Source organism: Trichomycterus rosablanca, chromosome 1 (assembly GCF_030014385.1).
Source record: "Trichomycterus rosablanca isolate fTriRos1 chromosome 1, fTriRos1.hap1, whole genome shotgun sequence".
Classification (NCBI taxonomy): domain Eukaryota; kingdom Metazoa; phylum Chordata; class Actinopteri; order Siluriformes; family Trichomycteridae; genus Trichomycterus; species Trichomycterus rosablanca.
Window position 1 is genome coordinate 80,014,762 of NC_085988.1, and position 24,020 is coordinate 80,038,781.

At 40.0% G+C, this 24,020-nt stretch overlaps 1 protein-coding gene across 2 annotated transcripts; it reads right to left on the reverse strand.

Moving 5' to 3' along the window:
• Nucleotides 1-1,206: 1,206 nt before the first annotated feature.
• LOC134316095 (protein mono-ADP-ribosyltransferase PARP11) lies at nt 1,207-18,496 on the reverse strand. 2 transcript variants are annotated; one of them, XM_062996477.1, is made up of 8 exons: nt 18,167-18,495; nt 12,839-12,959; nt 12,663-12,738; nt 10,067-10,139; nt 9,825-9,952; nt 8,077-8,228; nt 3,879-4,200; nt 1,207-1,560 (listed from the first exon to the last, which is right to left on the reverse strand). In XM_062996477.1, the coding sequence occupies exons 1-7, from the start codon at nt 18,341-18,343 to the stop codon at nt 3,884-3,886; spliced, it is 1,044 nt and encodes a 347-aa protein (XP_062852547.1). In that variant the 5' UTR covers nt 18,344-18,495; the 3' UTR covers nt 1,207-1,560; nt 3,879-3,883. The 2 variants fall into 2 exon arrangements, with proteins under 2 accessions (XP_062852547.1, XP_062852548.1); XM_062996478.1 differs by lacking the exon at nt 1,207-1,560 and adding an exon at nt 3,479-3,620 and having other exon boundaries at nt 18,167-18,496.
• Nucleotides 18,497-24,020: the final 5,524 nt, after the last annotated feature.

Sequence of the window (24,020 nt, forward strand, 5' to 3'; positions counted from 1 at the left end):
TTAAAAATGTTAGATGCATGCTAGATGATAAAACTGACATTTTTGTAAGCCATATAAGGAGGGTCCTGGAATTATTATTATTTTATGTTGCTGTGGAATGAGAGCCGATCGTAATCATTTTCATTAGAGCTGCAACAGGAGGCAGCGTGAATGTTGCTGTCACGTTGCATAACCGTAACCAGGGTTCTTGCAAAGCGTTTGAAGACCCCACCCACTTAGTCTGGTCATTTCCCCAGCCAGCAGACTCGATGGCCAATATGTGTCTGCTGCAGGCACTGGCAATTGTGCCCGCTAGGTGGCACCCAGCTGACTGGTAGCAGATCTGAGATTCGATCTGGTGGTGTTCAGAATCTCGGGGTATCCCGCGGCACCACCGTCAAATTGTATTTCTATGCACTCTGTAGACACTAATCAGTAAAGTACGCAGTACTGCCATGGCATTTTTTTGTCTTGGCATCAGGTAACTCATGGCAACCAAACGTCCACAGGCGATAATGGCGCTGCTGGTGTAAACACAGGGCGATGAGGCGAAAAGTCGTTCTCAGTGTGAAAGCAGGGTAAGAGGGTCAAACAGGCCTGGCACTTTTAGTAAGACATCACAGTGGTCAAATGTCCGGTTGCACAACACTTCTAGTGTTAACCGCTAAGCTACCACTGCATTTCAAAGTTAAACTTGCTCCCAACTACACTTGAGCTTAAAATGCTGTTAACTTTACATGACCCTTTACATGTTACCAGGACCCATGGCATCCACAGAACATCATCCCAAAAGGCTCAGGGTCATCAAAGTGTTTTCTGACAAATGTGTGATGTTCCTTCTGATAAGCAGTGTTTTTCCCTAGCAACTCTCTTTTAGATAACGTCCTTTCTGCAAATATTAGCACCCCAGCAAAGCTCCTGCTGTAAGATCCAGTCATGGCCTAGTTTAAGCTTTCTGGCTGAGGCAATCAGGTTTTACCATCAGCAGGTACTTGATGGAGTCCATAATATAATGTATACAAACAAGCTGTTCTGGGCATTTAAAAGGAAACCGGCACATATCACAGATCCACCACACTTCCCAGTGAGAATGAGGTACCTACCTGTGTAGTATCTATGTGTCCGCATCTGTGTTTTTTGTTACCATAAAGATCTACACTATATGGCCAAAAATATTTGGACACCAGTGCATGAGCTTGTTGGACGTTCCATTTAAAAAACCAATGGTATTAAAACAGTGACCTTTATGTGATCTTTTCACCTATAACTACTACCACTCTTCTGAGAGAACTTCTTACAAGACTAATGTATGTCTGTGGGAATTTGTGCCCATTCATTTAAAATTGTATTCAGTTGTATATCTGGGCACTGATGTTGGTCAAGTAAGCCTCAGTTGATGTTCCAGTTCATTCCAGAGCTCTTGAGTAGAGCTGATGTCAGGGTTCTGTGCAGGACACTGGAGTTTCTTTACACCAAGTTTTTTCTTCATGTCTTTATAGAGCTTTTTACTTTATGCACGACGGCACAATAATGCTGGGACAGGAAAGGGCCTTCCTTAAACTGTTGCTGCAAAATTGGGCCCTAATAAATGAAAACAGAATTCAACTGTAAATAAATACAACTCAAAATAAACAAATACAATAATTACATTAAAAATAAAAAAATAACATTTACAGTGTTTTACACGTACAGTCTTGACACAAATGCATAGTATAAGGTTTGTGTGCATGGGCATGTCCGCAGGAACTCTATGTAGACAGTGTGGATGTAGCGTCTTCTGACTTCCAGCAATATTAAAATAGTTTTGGATCAAAATAATGGCCCGTTTTGTCTAAAAAAAAAAAAGTCACCAAATAAATCTTAGTTGTGTAATGTTATGTGTTCTTCAAATCCTAATTTTCTTTATTATTATTATTATTATTATTATTATTATAGAGGTCATAGGGATATTGATTGTTAAGTACTATATCTATTTGATTTACTATATCTAGATTGTCTTAAATAATTAATTAATTCATTGTCCGTTTTACCACCCGCTTCATCCTGGTCCGAGTCATGGTGGGTCTGACATCACCGGGCACACACACGGCAATTTTTAGTTGCTCTAATTATCCTGACTGCATCTCTTTAGACTAGTGGAACAAAACTGGAGCACCTGGAGAAAACCCACGCAAACACAGAAAGAACCTTGGCCGGGGAATCTAACCCAGGCCTTTCTTTCTGTGTGGCACTACCCACTGTGCAACTGTGATGAGTTCTTAAATAATAAATTGCTACATTAGGTCATATTTGTGCAGGTAATGCCAAGTTCACACTACACGACTGGATCTCTTGTAATCGGGAGTCTTTCAAGTCGGTGTGGCGTTCACACTACTTGACTGATCGGCGATAGGGGGTTTCACACTACACCATCTACCACCAACTGGAATCGCAGGCGAGCTTCTCTGGTCTCCCAAACTACATATTGTCACGCAAAAGCAAAAGTGATGAAAAGTTTAATGATACCACGTCCAGAAATGCACATAAACAAGTAGTGAGCGATTAAAGTTTGTGCGCTGATGTGTAGCGTAAAATCAAAGAGGAAAAATAAATAAATCTGAGTGGACTTGGCTACGCCAGCAGCATGGATTGTTCTGTAGTGAGTTGGAGGTTAATAAATATTCATTGCAATGCAGTGTTGGTGTTTTGTAGAGAACGATAAGGTCAGAAATACTGTAAAACTTGTGTGTGTGTCGATGTATTCTGATATAAACTATATTATGGCCCTGTCCCACCTTTTTACACTCCTCCCCTGCGTTGCCCCTCACCCCGTATCTTGCGTTCTCATTGGCTGTTAGACATAGCACTCATTGCCAGTCGGCAGACTCATATCCAGATTTTTGACAAGCTAGATATATAACTTCAGTCGACGAGTGCTCGGCGAGCCGCTCGGATCGAGTTGTTGAACAGTTCACACATAGCGATTGAGAGCCGAGTTTTGATCGCAGAGCGAACACCGAGTTGCTCCCGAGCCGGCAAATCTACCACCGACCAGTCGCCGAGCAAAAATCAGGGCAAAAATCGTGTGAACTAGGCATAAGGCCTCTATATAACCATCACTTCCAAAAGTTACGTACCACAGCTTACAACAAATTAATAAAAGACATTCTAGATTATTACTATGATGTTGTTGCTATACGTCAAAATTATGACTATTATTTTTACCTAGTTTAGGCCTAACATCACTTGCAACCCAATTGCAAAATTAAAATAAATAAATATATACATGAATAAATAAAAATAAGAAGTTCAGATGCTATGGGGGGGGCATTTTGTTGGCATATTTTAAATCTACTTTTTTATATTTTAAATGTACTTGTCTTGGTAGAGAAAAGGGTATCTGCAAATCAATGCAAAGTTGTTTGTAGTTCACTCATCAGTGCGATGAAACATTTTATTCTAATGGGAAGTGTCTCTTTCAGGATGACAACACTCCTATCCACAGGACACAATGCCTCAGTTGATGATAGTGAAACGTTTTTAATTCATGTGCAGTTCATACGTCTTCAGAACACCAACCAGTGAAAGATTAACACCTGTGTCGGTTTCCTCCGGGAGCTCCGTTTTTCTCCCACAGTCCAAAGACGTGAAAGTGAGGTGAACTGTAGATACAAAATTGTCCATGACTTGAACTGGTGAATCTTGTGTAACCAGTAACTACCTGTCCACATGTAGTTAAATTTCTAATAAATAAATAAATGATTACTTCCATTGCTGGCACAGGGTTTATCAAACCAGAATGGACTGCAGGACAGAAATAAGAGTTCCATACTCCTGGTCTAGGTATTTATGACTGGCACGGAGTTTCTCTTTACGCTGCAACATAAAACTAAACAGCTTCCAGTGTCATTTTTATTTACCTTCGTCAGTAGAATTCAATCAGGTATTCTGGGTAGACCTGGTTGCTATCAAATATGACAAAGATTTTGGGGTTGATCATGTCGTCCACGCAACTGTCAAAGAAGTTGGAGATGCTCGAGTCTTTGGATGGTGGACGACAAAAGTGCGGGTGTCCCACCGTGTATTCGCCGACTAACACTCGCGCCAAGAACATGCACTTATATGGCGGATCGCTCTGAAAGATGGGCGGCGCCAGGCCGTGTCTCTGAAGTGTGTAGTTATGCTTGTTGGTGGAGTGGCAGAACTTGCTGGAGTACTTGGCGTCACGAGCAAAATAGCTTCCTGTGGACAAGAACACAATGTTTACTTCAAAAGAAAATCCAGAACTGTATGTTATTTTTGACCTGGTTATTTTAAACTGTTAGTGATAATCTACAGAGATTAAACTGATTTAAATTGTTTACCACTTTTACCATTATTATTGTCTATTGTGTTTATTTGGGAATATCCAAAATTACTTGGGAACATCATGAACAGCTTCACCTTCATAAAAAATACCACAAAATACAAATTAAAACTGCAGACACATACTTCTGCCCCCCTTTTATTCTGATCATGGTCTGGTCACCCAAAATAACTGGTCGCAAGGTGGTAATAAACTCTGGACAGGGCGTTATAGATTTACACATTCATTTATTTATTAGAGCTTGAGGCAATATAAATAACCAATGTGCATTCTGTGTTTTTGAGAGGTGTGAGGAAACTAAAGTACCTGGAGGATACCCAGGCCTACATGTAAAGGCACTGTCGCCTCACAGCAAGAAGGTCCTGGGTTCGATCCCCAGTTGGAGCGGTCCGGGTCCTTTCTGTGTGGAGTTTGCATGTTCTCCCCGTGTCCGCGTGGGTTTCCTCCGGGAGCTCCGGTTTCCTCCCACAGTCCAAAGACGTGCAAGTGAGGTGAATTGAAGACACTAAATTGTCCAAGATTGTGTTCAGTTTAACCTTGTAAAGTGATGAATCTTGTGTAATGAGTAACTACCGTTTCTGTCATGAATGTAACCAAAGTGTAAAACATGACGTTAAAATCCTAATAAACAAACAAACATGTAAAGAACATGCTAAACTCACAGACAATTAGGTTCAGCAATACTATTAATATAGTTCAGTCTGCTTCATGCTTACATATTTGACAAGTTACTTTGACAAAAATCACCAAACATGGGCAAAAGTATGTGGACAACTGACCATTGAGCTTGATATCCAACATATTCCATATAAGACCATTCCTCCACACTACTGGAAAGGCCTTCCACTAAATTTTGGAATGTGTCTGTAGGACTTTGTTTACATTCAGTAAAGAAAAAAACACCAAAGTCAGGCACTGACCTATGACAGCGTATTAGGGCCACTTTAAAGAAAAATAGTTTTTTAAGTTTCTATTTCGAGAATAAAGTCATATAAGTTTCTATTTCATGAATAAAGTCGTATAAGTTTCGATTTTGAGAATAAAGTCGTATAAGTTTCTATTTCAAGAATAAAGTCATATAAGTTTCTATTTCGAGAATAAAGTCGTATAAGTTTCTATTTCATGAATAAAGTCGTATAAGTTTCGATTTTGAGAATAAAGTCGTATAAGTTTCTATTTCAAGAATAAAGTCATATAAGTTTCTATTTCAAGAATAAAGTCGTATAAGTTTCTATTTCAAGAATAAAGTCATATAAGTTTCTATTTCGAGAATAAAGTCATATAAGTTTCTATTTCGAGAATAAAGTCGTATAAGTTTCTATTTCAAGAATAAAGTCATATAAGTTTCTATTTCATGAATAAAGTCGTATAAGTTTCGATTTTGAGAATAAAGTCGTATAAATTTTGATTTTGAGAATAAAGTCGTATAAGTTTCTATTTCGAGAATAAAGTCATGTAAGTTACTATTTCAAGAATAAAGTCGTATAAGTTTCGATTTTGAGAATAAAGTCGTATAAGTTTCTATTTCGAGAATAAAGTCGTATAAGTTTCGATTTCGAGAATAAAGTCGTATAAGTTTCGATTTCGAGAATAAAGTCGTATAAGTTTCGATTTCGAGATTAAAGTCGAAATAATTACAAGATTAAAATCGAAATATTATAAAAATAAAGTCAAAATATTATTCTAAATTATTATTCTAATTACTAAAGAGTGTGCAGCCGTCGTGGGCTTGTCAGTTCAGAGAAGCACAGGTCTCAGTACCTGGATCGGCTTGCAAGCGCTGAGGGCAGCCTCCAGTGTGCGTTACTGTGGTTATCCAATAACCTGCCATTATTTTTGGGGTCGTTGTTTGTATTGTACACTTCCATCCACATGACATGACGACTAAAACCGTCAGTGCAACCATTTATAGCGATGCCATACGGCGTTAGTTTATTGTACGAGCCCGTAATGCTCGGTTGAAGTACTGCTGACGACGCAGACGCTGAGCGCACCCGGTGGCCACGTTCTTCTAAATAAACACAGTTTACTGCAAAGCCGTTTCAGCGTCTTTACACTAATAACAAACTGGTGCTGATGTGCAGGAGATCAAGAATTTCTTTATTTGTGAAACCAATACGAAAGTATAACTTTACCAAATCATGAACATCCCTCATTTTAACACGAGGAGGCTGCTATGGCCATAATATTTCCACTTTAATCTCGTAATCATTTCAACTTTAATCTCGTAATCATTTCAACTTCAATCTCGTAATCATTTCAACTTTAATCTCATAATCATTTCGACTTTATTCTTGAAATCAAAACATAAAAATATTTTTTTACAGTGGCCCTAATACGCCGTCGTATTGACCTACTTAATTACTAACAATTACACTTTTTATTTGAGTAACTAATGCACAGCAAATTTTCCTCACCAGTTTACAATGGGAAAATTATTACACTTCAATCCAGCAACTGTTTCATAACACAGTTTTCAGACAATTAAACATATACACTTCCCTCTAAACTCAGTGGAAATATAGTAACTTTGTAGTAAAGTGTCAAAAATCTGAATTTGCTGTTTATTTTTCATTTTCTTGGAGCAGCCACGTTTATGCAAAATCTCAAAAGTATCTTTTCCAAACAGTGTTTTTTTTTTTTTTTTTTTTTTTTTTATGTTTTCAATAGCGACATCCAGAGTTCAAATTAGGAATTTCGTTTTTTACCTGCTTAATAGAAAACCAACTTTTATTTCATTTCGAAATACCTGCTCAAAAGTGGTAACAAGCTGTAGTTTGGACACCCCTGCAGTAAGTGTTTACAGGGTTGAGCACAGTGCTCTGTACAGGCCACTGGAGTTTCTTTACATCAACCTTTACATTGTCAAACCATCTTTATGGATCTCACTTTGTGCAGAGGGACACAAAAGGTCCTGGTTGCCACAAAGCTGGAAGCGTATCATTAAAAAAAATTAACATTATGCATTTGTTAGCAAAGGTCATTACATGGGGTGTGTTCGAAGAAGGAGGCTGTTCGAAATCCTAGATGCCTTAATATCCTCACTAGTAAGGTATCTTAAAATTTCAACGCTATTTTGACTCAGGAGCGAGTGAGCATCCGATGCTGCCTTAGCGGTGGAGGCAATCCCAGCATTCAGTGCGGCACAACTTTTCTCACAGAAAAATAAAAAATAAACAATTTATTTACGTTTGAAAAGAACTACATTCATTTCATTTCGAGAAATGAATGTAGTTCTTTTCAAACGTAAATAAATTATTATTGTGTAAACGTGCACAAGTGTATTTATTTGCAAATTCGGGCTTGTCATCGAATTTAACAGTTTTTGGTACACTGAGGAAGATGTTAGTTGACATGCTAGCGAGTTGTGCCACCCCATCCCATTGGTTTGAATGGCATGAGGCTAACTGTGTTAGCATAGTTAGTGAATCGCTGTAGCACGTTCAAATGATCTGCCTTGTAAGTCAATGACTTATTAGAATCCTCTCTACTTAGGCAGCTGCCCATGTAGGCAGTAAGACAGCAAGGCAGCTCACTAGGTTTTCGAACACACCCATAGTTTTGGCCACATAGTGTTATTAAAAGGCAATACTCTTTCCAGTAAAGGGAATCTTTCGGCTCATTTTTGTTAACTGGAAGTGCAGTAAACCCAACAATCAACAAATCGAATTCAGTTCTGGTTTCATACAAACACAACCAGTGTAGCACATAACATCACTGAAAGTCTTATATATAAATATAAATATTTTGACCTTTGCCATAAACGTCGCCATGGCTTCCTGTTAGCCGCCAGTCGAAGTTGTAGGTGCAGATAGCCTGAATGTTGCTGTGACCTGTTCCATGAAACAGCATCCTCTCGTCAATGTCGATAACGCGTTTTATCTTCCTCAGCTGGGCTTTTTTCCTTTTGCAAAATAATAATAATAATAAAAAAATTTATTTACTCATTAATGTACTGTATTATTTAATTCAAACTAATTTCTAATAATTATCACCTAGATTACATTGGTAACATAAGCTCTGTAGATCCTTTTTTCTGACCTATCAATTGATCATTGGGTATTTATTCTGTTATAATATACTCCATGTACACCGATCAGCCATAACATTAAAACCACCTCCTTGTTTCGACACTCACTGTCCATGTTATCAGCTCCACTTACCATATAGAAGCACTTTGTAGTTCTACAATTGCTGACTGTAGTCCATCTGTTTCTCTACATACTGTTTTAGCTTGCTTTCACCCTGTTGGTCTGGACCCCCACAGGACCCCCACAGAGCAGGTATTATTTAGGTGGTGGATCATTCTCAGCACTGCAGTGACACTGACATGGTGGTGGTGTGTCAGTGTGTGTTGTGCTGGTATGAGTGGATCAGACACAGCAGTGCTGCTGGAGTTTTTAAATACCATGTCCACTCACTGTCCACTCTATTAGACACTCCTACCTAGTTGGTCCACCTTGTAGATGTAAAGTCAGAGACGATCGCTCATCTATTGCTGCTGTTTGAGTCGGTCATCTTCTAGACCTTCATCAGTGGTCACAGGATGCTGCACACGGGGCGCTGTAGGCTGGATATTTTTGGTTGGTGGACTATTCTCAGTCCAGCAGTGACAGTGAGGTGTTTAAAAACTCCATCAGCATTGCTGTGTCTGATTTACTTATACCAGCACAACACACACTAACACATCACCACCATGTCTGTGTCACTGCAGTGTTGAGAATGATCCAGCACCTAAATAATACCTGCTCTGTGGTGGTCCTGTGGGGGTCCTGACCATTGAAGAACAGCATGAAAGGGGGCTAACAAAGCATGTAGAGAAACAGATGGACTACAGTCAGTAATTGTAGAACTACAAAGTGCTTCTATATGGTAAGTGGAGCTGATAAAATGGACAGTGAGTGTAGAAACAAGGAGGTGGTTTTAATGTTATGGCTGAAAACAAATGACATCTCTTTTCTACATCTTCACCTTCCGATGCATTTTCCAGCATCATACAGCATCGCCGATTATGACTCCTCCCACCCTCACCGTCTCCAACCAAAATATAAAAGTGTGGAAACTTTTTAAAGATTCCTCGTATATATTTATTAACATGCTTTTTTGTTCAGTATATACTATGTACAAAACACATAAAATGATTAATATAGTGTCATGTAAATATTATTCCTAACAAATACTGTAGAAATGTATTTATAGTAACTACAATAATAATAATAATAATAATAATATAATAATAACTTTTGTGCACTACAAACATTGTTACATTGTTTTCTCTATTTAAAATTACTATCAATAATGAAAGTAATTTTTTTAAACATAATTTTAGGATCTTTTAAGAGATTATTATCATTGTTTTAATTATTATAATGTCAAGATAAAAACTCCTGAACAAATGTTTTATTACACCTGATTTGTAGCGTATGATCGTTCCACTGATCTCTCTTTACACACACGCAGCAGAGCATTAAAAGACAAAGTAAACAGTGAAGGTGTGAACCTGCAGAAGAACTCCCACAGGTCCAGGTTCTGTATTCTCTGGATGGATTTGATGGGCTGAGACATGGTCCTCTCGTACAGTCGTGCCACCTCTTTGTACTCAAACGTGTTACTGCACAGGGTGATAAGCTGATGCAGAAAATCCCAAGGTGAGGTTGTGAATACAGGGCTGAATACAACACTGAATACAACACAGTAATGCTCTCTGTGTAGGGTGTAGAGTAGACACACATGCTTATATACCTGATACGGCTCGTCTGTGTTAACTCTTTCCCAGTGACAGGGGACTGGCAGTGCCAGGTTATCACAGATAAATCTGAATACAGAATAAAACAAAATCAATAAACTACAGACTTTCTTATAATGTATCTGTATAACATTATTTTATATAATGTTAAACTAATGACTCCTCCTATTTACCAGTAATATTTTGTCTGTAATTGGTCTAAAAATCAACCTGTATTTGGCATTAAACACTTTATTTAACCTAATACGTGACCATAAGAATATACTGTATATGCTTAAAGCTACCACACCCTTCACTCTTCTAGTAGGGCATTTCATAGATTTTGTAACATGACTGCTGGAATTCCCTTCCATTAAGCCTTAAAATCACCAGGTCTAGCATCAGATTGCCAGACTGTTAAAGCACAATGACTTATTTCAGACAAGCTTCCATTTCTCCACTGTCCAACTGTGATACGCTTTGCATTGGAGGGCACACAAAATTAAAAAAGACATTACACACCCAGGGTACTGGATGTTTGAACTGCTGCCCTCTGGTAGACGTTACAGGCAAATTAAAACAAGGACAAATAGACTGAGAGACAGTTTTTACAACAGGGCCATAGCTCTGTTAAACACAAACATGACACATCATGTGTCATTTCAACGGGTCTAGTTCAATTTCATATTTCATTTTTAATGGGCCAATGTGCAACTTATAATTTACATTTAAAAATTTCAATGGGACATGTGCAATAGCTACTGTTTCAGCTTCTGTTTTGTTTAAGTGTTGATTTATATTTGTATATAGTGCTATTATTATTGTTTGCTGTTGTTGTTTTCTTGCACCGAGAGGGGGGGTTGTACTTCAATTTCGTTGCGCAAGTGTACAAGTACAATGTGCAATGACAATAAAGGATTCATTCATTCATTACCACGGCACTAAGCATGGTGACATTAGGCTCAGCTGCATTACCAGTGGAAAACCAGTTCATTAAGCTCAAGGTATTTTGCTGGTGTTGCTTTCAGAAGCAGTATGAAATTCAGTGTGAGTGTTGCTCAGACTGGTGATTTTTACACCGTAAAATACATTTACATTTTCAGCATTTCTTCGACGCTTTTATCCAAAGTAACTCACAGTTGTGACAGTACACAGTCTAAGCAATTGAGGGTTAGGGGTCGTGCTCAAGGGCTCAACACTGGCAACCTGGCAGTGGTGTATCTAAACCACTAAGCTACAACTGCCCATACAAGAGTCTTTTTATGTCTTTTTTGACTTACAATTAAGTAATCAAATCAAAGCAATTGATAGTTAGGGGTCCAACAGTGGCAACTAATCAGTGGTGGGGCTTGAACCAGCAACCTTACTATCACTAGTCCAGTACTTTAACCACTAAGCCACATTAGTCCTCGGCGGGTTGGCCGTTGTTGTTTCTAGTTTTTTCCCCTTTAATTTACAGTAAACTCATTTGAAGTGGATCGTGACAGCTCTGTTAGTGCAAAAAATCTGATAAAATAATCAAATTACTTTTTGGAAAGGTGGGCACCCATTAAACTGCCACAATAAAAAGTTACTGAATTGTATAACAAGGTGCTCGGCATATTGAAGTGGAGTGGCGACATATTATGTTAGCCCACCACCGCTGACATTCAGGTCTGAAATTTATATCTGGCTGGGTGCCTGCATAGACATTATTGGCTGCGTCGGGGGGGCTGGGGTGGGGGGGGATTGTGGTAAGTCCTGCGATGGGTGTATTCCTAACTTGCGCACAGTGTTCTTGTGAGACTGTACCTACCACAACGCTGACCAGGATAATGAGGTGGTAAAAATAAAAACAACATAAAGTGAAAGAATAAACTGTTTAACCGACTTTACTGTTAGTTATAAAGACTGCATGGCTATATATTTGATTGTGCATATCTGTGTCTAAAATACAGAGGAACCTCGATTTAACAGACTACAAGGGGGGAGCACTGGTCCGTAAAATGCGGTCGTCCGTAACAGCAATGTTTTTTTTCCAAGGGGTGTCAAAACATACAAAAACACAGCACTAAAAGTCCACACAAGTGCTAAACATGTACATGTACTGTACTACTGGGGAGAAATTTAATTTACCTCGTGTGGTGGAAGAGGATGTTTTTTTGCCATGATCGTATAGTGGGGACTTAATTATATAGTGAGTATCAATTATTCTGAGTCCGAAGCACTGCTGGTGGCTACTGGAGCAGCGCTGGTACATAACTGAGCACTAGAACACCGAGAGGCAAGAACAAAGTGAGTCTCCCGACAAAATAAATCCTACCGCTCATGTAAATAGTAAGACGTGCACAAAGTGGACAATTACTGAGCTACTGGTGTTGGTACGCTTCTCGCGGGAATTTGAAACAATTGGACCAGACATTCGATTTTCCAGATTTTGTCTGTTAAATCCGAAATCCATTAAATGGAGGTTCCGTTAAATTGAGGTTTCTCTGTAGTCGAATCCACTCATTAGAAGACACGTCTGCACAGCTTCGACACACATGATCGACACGTATTTTTATCTGAACTGACTATAAAGGTCAATTGAATTTGTGAAGAAAGAATCCAAGCACATCATGCTGTTTGATTTACCTAAATCCAGTAGCAGATTGCAGGGCCCTTTTAATCGGCCTCTTTTTTCCAGTCGTGACATTGATTTGCTTCATAACTACAAATCAAAAATAAGACATGTTAAATCAGCGGCCACTGAAAACATGACATGTCTTTCTCGGATCGCTTTAATGCTCACAGTGTGGTTTGCATCCCACCTGAGAAGTCCAGCCTGTAGCTGTATTTTGGAGTATAAAAATCCATGCAGCCGTGTTGATTCCGGTTATAACTGGCTTCAATCTGTTCACTGGTCACTGAACATCCTGCACTGGGATCAATCTGCACAGAAGACAACAGTACAGCTGTTGAACAGGCTGAGCATGAAAAAAAGGCTCATTTATTAACCAACATTGATGCATCTGCATATCTGGAGACCACCGGAGTTTGATGAATGTATTGCTCCTGCTTTAAATAACTAATGTTGCAAGCTGTGTATAATGTGTAATACTTGGTAAAGTTCTTAATATTCTTAAATCTGCAGACTCTTCTTATCGTAGTCAGTTATATCTGACTGACAACAGACTTTATTACCCTCTGTGGTCATGTTTTTCCATAACAGTTGTCACACAAGGAGTTCAACAAGGCTCAGTCCTCGGTCCCAACACAATTTTGTAAATGCAATAAATTAATTTTCTCAAACATTTAACTGATAAAAGTACAAATAAAATACTTTCAGTGTTTTTACTGACCAACTTGAACACATTTAGGATTTAATGACCGGAACAAACATTTACAGCGTTTTGCAGACATGTTTATCCAAAGGAACTTACAATGGGACTGAATACAAGGCAAGCAAATTGATGCTTAATGGACTTGCTCAGGAGACCAACAAAAGCAATCTGACAGTGGTGGGGCTTGAGTCAGCGACCTTATTTAACCACTGAGCTAACAAACACCACTGTGTTACTGCACCTGTCCTATTAAGTCAGCTTCTTATTGTGGTATGGTGTAACTTGAATATTTTATAAACTTTTCACTCTCATTTTGCCCGTCTTGCTCTTTTTGTTTGTTTGTTTGTTTATTAGAATTTTAATGTCAAGTTTCACACTTTGGTTACATTCATGATGAACATTGTGTAATGAGTAACTACCATTCCGTGTCTGTATGTAGACACCTGACTGGCTGATAGCAGATCTAAACTTTGTGGACGTGGGTTAGCATAAATTACTGCCGCACCACATTTGTAATATATTTACGAATCATACTCAAATGGCTCAGTCAGTTAATTACAAGTTTTTCCTTCTTTGTAATTTTGTTAGGCAGTTGTAGTGGTTAAGGTACTGGACAAGTCCCACCACTGCCAGGTTGCTGCTGTTGGGCCCTTGAGCAAGGCCCTTAACCTTATCTGCACTGTGCACTGTATTGTCTTGCACTTTTTGTTCTATGTGGCACCCTGGTCTTGGAGGAACGTTGTTTCGTTTTAATATGTATTTGTATATAGCTGAAACGACAATAAAGCCTCGCTTGACTCTTGAATTGCTCAGACTGTATACTGTCCCAGTACTGTAAGTCGCTTTGGATAAAGGCGTCTGCTAAATGTCGAAAATGTTAATGCTAGTTTCTAAGATTCAGGAGGTTCAATCAAAGGTTCTTAGTGTTACTACATGTTACAAAATGTCCCAACTTTTCCTGAAATGGGGTTTGCATTTGTAAATTTACCACTTGGTAACTTTGACTTCAGCGCTCTCGACACCCAGATTTACCTTAGCACAAACAGTATCCAAAATCCACCTCTGACACACACTGAAACCTGTTTAGAGGAGAGCAAGAGATGGATGAGACATCATTGTCTTTGACAAAACTTGTGCCAGTAACAATAATTTCACATTTATGTCATTTTCTACTGTCAGTCACTACTCATTCAATTTTCTCATTTGATGAGGATTTTAACAACATAATAAAAACTTTTGAATGTCTCATCCATGCATTTGTTACCGGTCGCCTTGACTAGTGATATTCTTAATAGCATTAACTCCAGAACCCTCCGTAAGTTCTGAAACGTTCAGATCTCATAGTATATTTTTTTCCCTCTTTTTCTCCGATTTCCCCCCCAATTTTTTATTATTTGGGTGTTGGATCATTCTCAGCACTGCAGTGACACTGACATGGTGGTGGTGTGTTAGTGTGTGTTGTGCTGGTATGAGTGGATCAGACACAGCAGCGCTGCTGGAGTTTTTAAATACCGTGTCCACTCACTGTCGACTCTATTAGACACTCCTACCTAGCTGGTCCACCTTGTAGATGTAAAGTCAGAGACGATCGCTCATCTATTGCTGCTGTTTGAGTTGGTCATCTTCTAGACCTTCATCAGTGGTCACAGGACGCTGCCCATGGGGTGCTGTTGGCTGGATATTTTAGGTTGGTGGACTATTCTTAGTCCAGCAGTGACAGTGATGTGTTTAAAAACTCCATCAGCGCTGCCACCATGTCAGTGTCACTGCTGTGCTGAGAATGATCCACCACCTAAATAACACCTGCTCTGTAGTAGTACTGGGAGAGTCCTGACCATTAAAGAACAGCATGAAAGGGGGCTAACAAAGTATGTAGAGAATTAGATGGACTACAGTCAGTAATTGTAGAACTACAAAGCGCTTCTATATGGTAAGTGGAGCTGATAAAATGGACAGTGAGTGTAGAAACAAGGAGGTGGTTTTAATGTATGTGTATGAGTTTGTGTATGTAGTAACCTTTTTACTGGTAAAATCTACTTACTGGTGGAGGACACAGTGTACAGAATAAACTGGTGACAGTACACCACGCTTGCGAGTTCTTGTAAGACGGAAATGTCAAGGAGCAACAACAGCTCAAAAAAGCATGGTGATGGTAAGACAGGGAGGTCAACTCTTCAGTAATGCTTATGGTTTTGGAATGACTGTCCAACAAGTGCATACAGATGTGATGTTTAGGTGATTAAATACATTTGGTCATACAGTGCATACTGCCAGACTATATAGTTAAAATTCCTGCAGTGTAACCAAATCCGGCGGTACGGTGGCTCAGTGGGAAGCTCTGTTGCTTCATAGCAAGAAGGTCCTGAGTTCGATTCCCAGGTGGAGTGGTCCGGGTCTTTTCTGTGTGGAGTTTGCATGTTCTCCCCGTGTCTGTGTGGGTTTCCTCCCACAGTACAAAGACGTGCAAGTTAGGTGAATTGGAGATACAAAATTGTCCATGACTGTGTCTGATATCCAACTTGTGAACTGATGGAATCTTGTGTAATGAGTAACTACCGTTCCTGTCATGAATGTAACCAAAGTGTAAAACATGACGTTAAAATCCTAATAAATAAACAATCAGTACGCCATGCTGTAAGTTCTTGTTTGTTTGTTTGTTTGTTTATTAGGATTTTAACGTCATGTTTTACACATTTTGGTTACATTCATGACAGGAACGGTAGTTACTCATTACACAAGATTCATCAGCTCACAAGGTTAAACTGAACAGTCATGGACAATTTAGTGTCTCCAATTCACCTTACTTGCACGTCTTTGGACTGTGGGAGGAAACCGGAGCACGCGGAGGAAACCCACGCGGACACGGGGAGAACATGCAAACTCCACACAGAAAGGACCCGGACCGCCCCACCTGGGGATCGAACCCAGGACCTTCTTGCTGTGAGGCGACAGTGCTACCCACTGAGGAAATCAGGGAGCAACAACAGCTCAAAAAAGAGTGGATGCTGTTATAGCATGGTGGTGGTAAGACAGGGAGGTCAACTCTTCAGTAATGCTTATGGTTTTGGAATGACTGTCCAACAAGTGCATACAGATGTGATGTTTAGGTGATCAAATACATACAGTGTATCACAAAAGTGAGTACACCCCTCACATTTCTGCACATATTTAAGTTTATCTTTTCATGGGACAACACTGACAAAATGACACTTTGACACAATGAAAAGTAGTCTGTGTGCAGCTTATATAACAGTGTAAATTTATTCTTCCCTCAAAATAACTCAATATACAGCCATTAATGTCTAAACCACCAGCAACAAAAGTGAGTACACCCCTTAGTGAAAGTTCCTGAAGTGTCAATATTTTGTGTGGCCACCATTATTTCCCAGAACTGCCTTAACTCTCCTGGGCATGGAGTTTACCAGAGCTTCACAGGTTGCCACTGGAATGCTTTTCCACTCCTCCATGACGACATCACGGAGCTGGCGGATATTCGAGACTTTGCGCTCCTCCACCTTCCGCTTGAGGATGCCCCAAAGATGTTCTATTGGGTTTAGGTCTGGAGACATGCTTGGCCAGTCCATCACCTTTACCCTCAGCCTCTTTAATAAAGCAGTGGTCATCTTAGAGGTGTGTTTGGGGTCATTATCATGCTGGAACACTGCCCTGCGACCCAGTTTCCGGAGGGAGGGGATCATGCTCTGCTTCAGTATTTCACAGTACATATTGGAGTTCATGTGTCCCTCAATGAAATGTAACTCCCCAACACCTGCTGCACTCATGCAGCCCCAGACCATGGCATTCCCACCACCATGCTTGACTGTAGGCATGACACACTTATCTTTGTACTTCTCACCTGATTGCCGCCACACATGCTTGAGACCATCTGAACCAAACAAATTAATCTTGGTCTCATCAGACCATAGGACATGGTTCCAGTAATCCATGTCCTTTGTTGACATGTCTTCAGCAAACTGTTTGCGGGCTTTCTTGTGTAGAGACTTCAGAAGAGGCTTCCTTCTGGGGTGACAGCCATGCAGACCAATTTGATGTAGTGTGCGGCGTATGGTCTGAGCACTGACAGGCTGACCCCCCACCTTTTCAATCTCTGCAGCAATGCTGACAGCACTCCTGCGCCTATCTTTCAAAGACAGCAGTTGGATGTGACGCTGAGCACGTGCACTCAGCTTCTTTGGATGACCAACGCGAGGTCTGTTCTGAGTGGACCCTGCTCTTTTAAAACGCTGGATAATCTTGCCCACTGTGCTGCAGCTCAGTTACAGGGTGTTGGCAATCTTCCTGTAGCCTTGGCCATCTTCATGTAGCGCAACAATTTGTCTTTTAAGATCCTCAGAGAGTTCTTTGCCATGAGGTGCCATGTTGGAACTTTCAGTGACCAGTATGAGAGAGAATGAGAGCTGTACTACTAAATTGAACACACCTGCTCCCTATGCATACCTGAGACCTAGTAACACTAACAAATCACATGACATTTTGGAGGGAAAATGACAAGCAGTGCTCAATTTGGACATTTAGGGGTGTAGTCTCTTAGGGGTGTACTCACTTTTGTTGCCGGTGGTTTAGACATTAATGGCTGTATTTTGAGTTATTTTGAGGGAAGAATAAATTTACACTGTTATATAAGCTGCACACAGACTACTTTTCATTGTGTCAAATTTTCATTTTGTAAGTGTTGTCCCATGAAAAGATATACTTAAATATCTGCAGAAATGTGAGGGGTGTACTCACTTTTGTGATACACTGTACCTCTGGACTATATGGTTAAAACTGTGAGTGACAAACCAAGCCAGGTACCTGAAACATGTGCCAGACTCCACACTCGGCCAGGTAGAACCAGTTCCACACCGTCTCCGAGGTGTCCATCTCCTCCTCACAGGGCTCCTCATCGTTGTTTTTGGAGGAGAACACGGTGCTCTCCACATGCTGAACACACTTGTCATTTACAGAGCAGTGCATCTGCAGCCTGGCCATAAACACACGGTCACAGCCGGATCCGGACTAAACACAATCCCCGCTCAGATAAACAAAGATTTACATTTAATCATCAATCAGCATCAGTATTAATGCATAACTTCCGTTACTGAGCAACCAGGACCTTTCTACTAAATTGTACTGCCATTACTGACTATAAACCTCACACACTTATTCATATATAATGTACTTATATCCTTTTAATTCTACATATTTGTATATTCTAATAAGTACTTTTAAATCTAATAACATTAACGCAGCTATAATTAAAGACAAATATAACCGCTGCTGTTATTTAGGTTTTGTTTTCCTCGGCAGCTTCAGTTTTGTTTACAGTTGACTTCCTCATACGTCACTGTGACGTTAAGAAATAACGACTGACGTTTCTGTTGCTACGCTACATTTGTAATATTTTCCTAAGCAAAAAGAGGATTAAGTTAATAATAATATATTAATATTTGGGTCATTCCTACAATTCGGTGCCTTTCGTGTCCCCAGTACTGACCATTGTATTTATTAAGTCAATTTTAAACAATACAATTTCTAAACATCTTACTGAAATAATTAACACTTTCAAATACTGAACAAGCGGCACGGTGGCTAAGTGGGTAGCACTGTCCGGGTCCTTTCTGTGTGGAGTTTGCATGTTCTCCCCGTGTCTGCGTGGGTTTCCTGCGGGTGCTCCGGTTTCCTCCCACAGTCCAAAGACGAGAGACTGAATTGTCCATGACTGTGTTTGATATTAACTTTGTGAACTGATGAATCTTGTGTGATGAGTGACTACCGTTCCATGAATGTAACCAAAAGTGTAAAACATGACGTTGAAATCGTAGTAAACAAACAAACAAATACTAAACACACGTTTTCTACATCCCTTCCCCCAAAAATGAAATTACATTTACATTTTCAGCAGACGCTTTTATCCAAAGCGACTTACAGTCTAAGCAACTGAGGGTTGCTCAAGGGCCCAACAGTGGCAACCCCAAGTGCTGTACATTCTGATTTAGTGATGGATATATGAGATGTAATCATTTACATTTACATTTTCGGCATTTAGCAGAGGCTTTTATCCAAAGCGACTCACAATTATGACTGAACACAATTGTTAAGCAATTGAGGGTTAAGGGCCTTGCTCAGGGGCCCAACAGTGGCAACCTGGTAGTGGTGAGGCTTGAACCGGCAACCTTCAGATTACTAGTGCAGTACCTTAACCACTGAGCTACCACTGTCCTATAATCATGAAAATATCTCAGTCTTTCAATACTGTTTAAAAGGTTTTGCTTAAGTCCCTCTAAACCTTGGATTTCATTTTATTGCTGCCCTGTCTCAGTCTAATCTGCAGCATTTCTCTCCCACTGATAAAAATACGGAACAAAGCGCGTCCCGTATCAGTTTAATACGGAACACGATGTTTAGTTTCCAAAAAAGGAACGATTCCGTATTTTACGGGACGGTTGGCAACCCTAATGTCAGCTTAAGTGTTTAGTAAAGAGGTGATGAAGGTTTTTAATTGTCTTTTGAAGGCAGTGGAGAAGAGAGACTCGGGTGTTCGGACAGACAAGGAAAGCTCGTTGAACCACCACTTGGGTGCAAGTACAGAGAAGAGCCTTGATGCTTGTCTTCCTCGAGTTCTGGGTGGAGGATCAAGTCCAGCGAGACTAGTGGCTCGGAGGTTGAGCGGTACAGAATGGGGTTTGATTAGACCACAAAGGTAACCTGGGGCTGGTCCATTTTTGGCTTTGTAGGTGAGCATCAGTGTTTTAAACTGAATGTGGGCAGCTACAGGAAGCCAGTGAAGAGAACGCAGCAGTGGGGTGATGTGGCAGCAGTGGGGTGATGTGGCAGCAGTGGGGTGATGTGGCAGCAGTGGTGTGATGTGGCAGCAGTGGGGTGATGTGGCAGTATTTAGGTTGGTTAAAAACCAGGCGAGCAGCTGCATTTTGAATGAGCTGCAAGGGTTTAATAGTGGACATAGGAGCACCTGCATGAGGGAGTTGCAGTAGTCCAACTGTGATATTACAAGTGACTGCACAAGAATCTGAGTAGCTTCCATGGAGAGAAATGGCCTAATATGCCACATATGCTAATAGTAACAATTAAACCCAGGTTCCCAGGATACACATTACACCCATTGTATTTGCCGTGCCACAGTGCTACACACCCATACTTTCTCTTACTAAAACGTCCACTTATACTATTAACAACACACACCTATATGTTCTTATAGACATACTGACATTTTTTCACACAGGTGTATATAGACCCACCTACATTTCAGACACGCCTACAGTTGTCTGACGTCTCTGGCACTCATTGAATCCAAACACAAACACACCTCATCAATGCACACGTCAGTGAAGTGGAAGACCAGTGGAGACCAGGTTATATGTGATCTCACACAATTGGTATATTACCTTAATTTAAAGCATTACATTACAAATCCAAAGTTGTCAAGCAGTAACGACCATTGTGGGCTACAACTGTTGTATCACAGCCAAAGCAACATTTCAGAGCAGGGAAACCGAAAGCATTCTGTGCTTCAACCTACAACCAAAAGAACACGCCCTGAAATAATGCAAAACAGACTCGCCAGTGACATTCAGTGCTTAAAGAGAAAAGAGGCATGACGATCTTTTATCTGGGCAAACTTGTCAATATTATTTCATGTCTTTTTTTCTTCATATATATATATATATATATATATAAAATAAAATAAAAGTGTAATACTCTAGTAAGATTACACTTTTTCTGTCTCACATGTATTAAAGAAATCACTCAGAAATGTTAATACAGACAGGCCCATTGTTGTTATTGACACACCCACATACATTGACACACCGCAATATACTGTCGTTGTAACTTGGCTCACCTGCTAAATTAATTCAGCCGTGAGTCACATAAGAGTCGTGTTGTTCTGCATTGCCATTTTGGCCAGCAGAGGGGGCACAAAGGTGCAGAACTTCTCTTGAGTCAATCACCTGCGCCTCTTAAGCGTTATTCACGCCAGGTGGAAGTTCTTCCATATATCGCAGTTTCTCCCTCTCTGTTTTGCCAGCTCCTCTGTCTGGCAAATCTGCTTTTCTTTAAGACTGTGGTGACAGGCTTTTTGGTTCTGGGTTTCTGGTTTCTGGGAACTCACCCTGGTGTCCTACCCGGGGAGAGCGGATTTCCCTAAAGGCTGTTTGATGCCCCTTTTTCGAAACACACCCCACCTGTAAATCCTGTTTTTCGTGGGATGAGCCAGTTGGTGGGTTCAGGGTGCCGCTCATTCATTTCCAGAACTGGCAGGTTCTAAAGGTTCCTTGCCTTTCCTTCATTCTGAGAACTGAGTTGTCGCACACCGATAGAGCAGCCTGTCATATTGGGTGTGTTCGAAAAGCTAGTGCGCTCTCTACATAGGCAGCATTTGACGTCATCCTGTGCGCGCTCCCGAGAAGGAGGCTGTTCGAAATCCTAGATGACTTAAAATCCTCACTTCTGAGGCATCTTCATATTTCAATGTTATTTTGGCTCAAGAACGAGTGAGCATCGGAAGCGTCCTTAGTGATCAAGGCAACAGCGTTCATTGCAGGTCGGCTCTCACAGAAAAATAAACATTGCTGACGGGTCGGAGAAACGAATGGAGTTATTTTTAAACGTAAATAAAATATTACTGATTTTTAACTTGTATAAACTTGTGCCGAGTGTTTTTATTTGCAAGTTCGAGCTTGTCAGGAAATGTAACCATTATCGGTACATGAAGGGAAATGTTATATTGACGTTAGCATTAGCGCTGTGCTACCTCAGTTCATTGTTTTTAATGGCAAGATGCTAAACACGAAACGCGATGGAAGCGCTATCTAAGTAGTGCGTTCGAATAACCTGACTTATAAGTCATTGACTTACTAGAATCCTCTCTACTGAGGCAGCTGCCTATGTAGACAGTAAGACAGCAAGGCAGCTCCCTAGGTTTTCGAACACACCCATTATGTCAACCATTTCCTAAGTCTGCACTGTCACTGTTCTGTCCACATTCTCTGCTGCAAGCTGTGGATGTTTTTGTGTCTTTTATTTGTTACTTTGTTGTTATTAATTTGGCCACCTTGTTTATTTGAGGTTGTTCCTCTTTTTTGTTAGTGTATCTTTTTTTTTTTTTTTTGCATTTTTTTTTTTTTTTTGCATTTTTGGGCAATCTAGTCGTATCCAATTACCCAACTGCATTATGCTTTCTCTCTACTAATGTTGATCTCCACTCGGGTTGAGGAGAATCGTGACTAACACACGCCCCCTCCGACACGTGTGCAGTAGCCAACTGCATCTTTTCATATCTCAACGCATTATCCCTCATCTCTGTACAGGTGCCATAAATCAGCCAGCAGAGGTTATAATTGCATCAGTTATGAGGTCCCGTCCGGCACCCCCCTGAACAACCGCTAATTGTCGTTTGTGTAGGCGCCCAGCCTGCCGAATGGCAGAGCTTAGTTTCGAACAGATGATTATTGTAGAGAAACCTGTTGATTTTCAGAACCCCACTTAAATTTTAGACACTTGTATACACGTCCACAAGCAAACATTTATAGGCACTCTGTATTGCATCCCTCTACCCCCACCACCATCTTCTTTATATTTACTTGACATGTTTCTTTCCATGCTCAAACCAGCCGTGAATGGATCTTGACGTGCTTGCAGTGAATTGCGAGTGAAAAGTGGAGCATAAGGTCTTATTAAAAAAAAACTCTGTTTATCAAAGGAAAGAGAATTTTACCAATAATATTACATTTAAACTGTAAAATATGGCCTTTAGCACTTTTCTTATGGAGTGTATCAGCCCTGCGTGGAATTCCACTATATGCACAATTATGCCTGCACTGTGTTATATTATATTTTTAAGTTTCCCACGGCCTGAGGTGGTGGAGCCCAATTTAAAATCCCTAACAGCTCCTTTATTGATCTGAAACAACATATACCTTCATCTAGACTGTGTCATGTTTAGATGCGCCCCTGCTTGTGTTAGCATGTTATATACTGTAATATAACAGAGAACCCTGACTGTCGGGCAACTGAAGTGCCAAATCATGCAAGAATGGGAAATAAATCCATTCACAACACTTGTTTTCATCAGTTACTAATATAAAATGTTGTAAATGGTAAAGGTGATATAACACGGTGGTAAACAAGCCCCTGTCTGGTTTTAGCATGTATTGCTGTCAGCAAAATTTAAATGATAGTATATATACTGTATATACAAAATAAAAACAGCTGATTAGCTGAAATAATAAATGTCCTTAATGTTTTAGTTAAATACAGGTCTGTTATTAATATTTTTATATTCTCTACGTTTTGGGAACTTGAGCTGCATTAATATTGTTAATGTGCAATATCTCAACTGTAAAAAAAAGTGAAACCTATACAGATACACTTTTTATATACTTTTTTTATATTTTTATATACTTTTCCTTATACAGTACCTTGTAACTCAACGTCCCCTAAACTCAAAATCTTTGAAACTCGACGCCCTTCATCGAGTAATTTGTACCCTTAAACTCAACGTTTACTTTAAACTCAAGGTGTTCAGCTTTAAAAAAAAAAAAATTCATTCACTTTAAAATTAACAGTGAACAGCTGTTTTGTTCAGCACTCAGCTTGAGTGATGCAGTAAAAAGTCATCAAAGTGCAAATATGAGACAAATCTGCATTT

What these genes read in the sequence shown, in the direction of transcription:
- LOC134316095 (XM_062996477.1), bottom strand. Translation starts at nt 18,343, where the DNA reads ATGGCCAGGCTGCAGATGCACTGCTCTGTAAATGACAAGTGTGTTCAG. An exon ending in CAATCTGCTACTGGATTTAG is followed by an intron (nt 10,140 to 12,662) that starts GTAAATCAAACA and finishes TTCTGTATTCAG; the next exon opens with ATTTATCTGTGATAACCTGG. An exon ending in CTGTGGGAGTTCTTCTGCAG is followed by an intron (nt 8,229 to 9,824) that starts GTTCACACCTTC and finishes ATTTTGCAAAAG; the next exon opens with GAAAAAAGCCCAGCTGAGGA.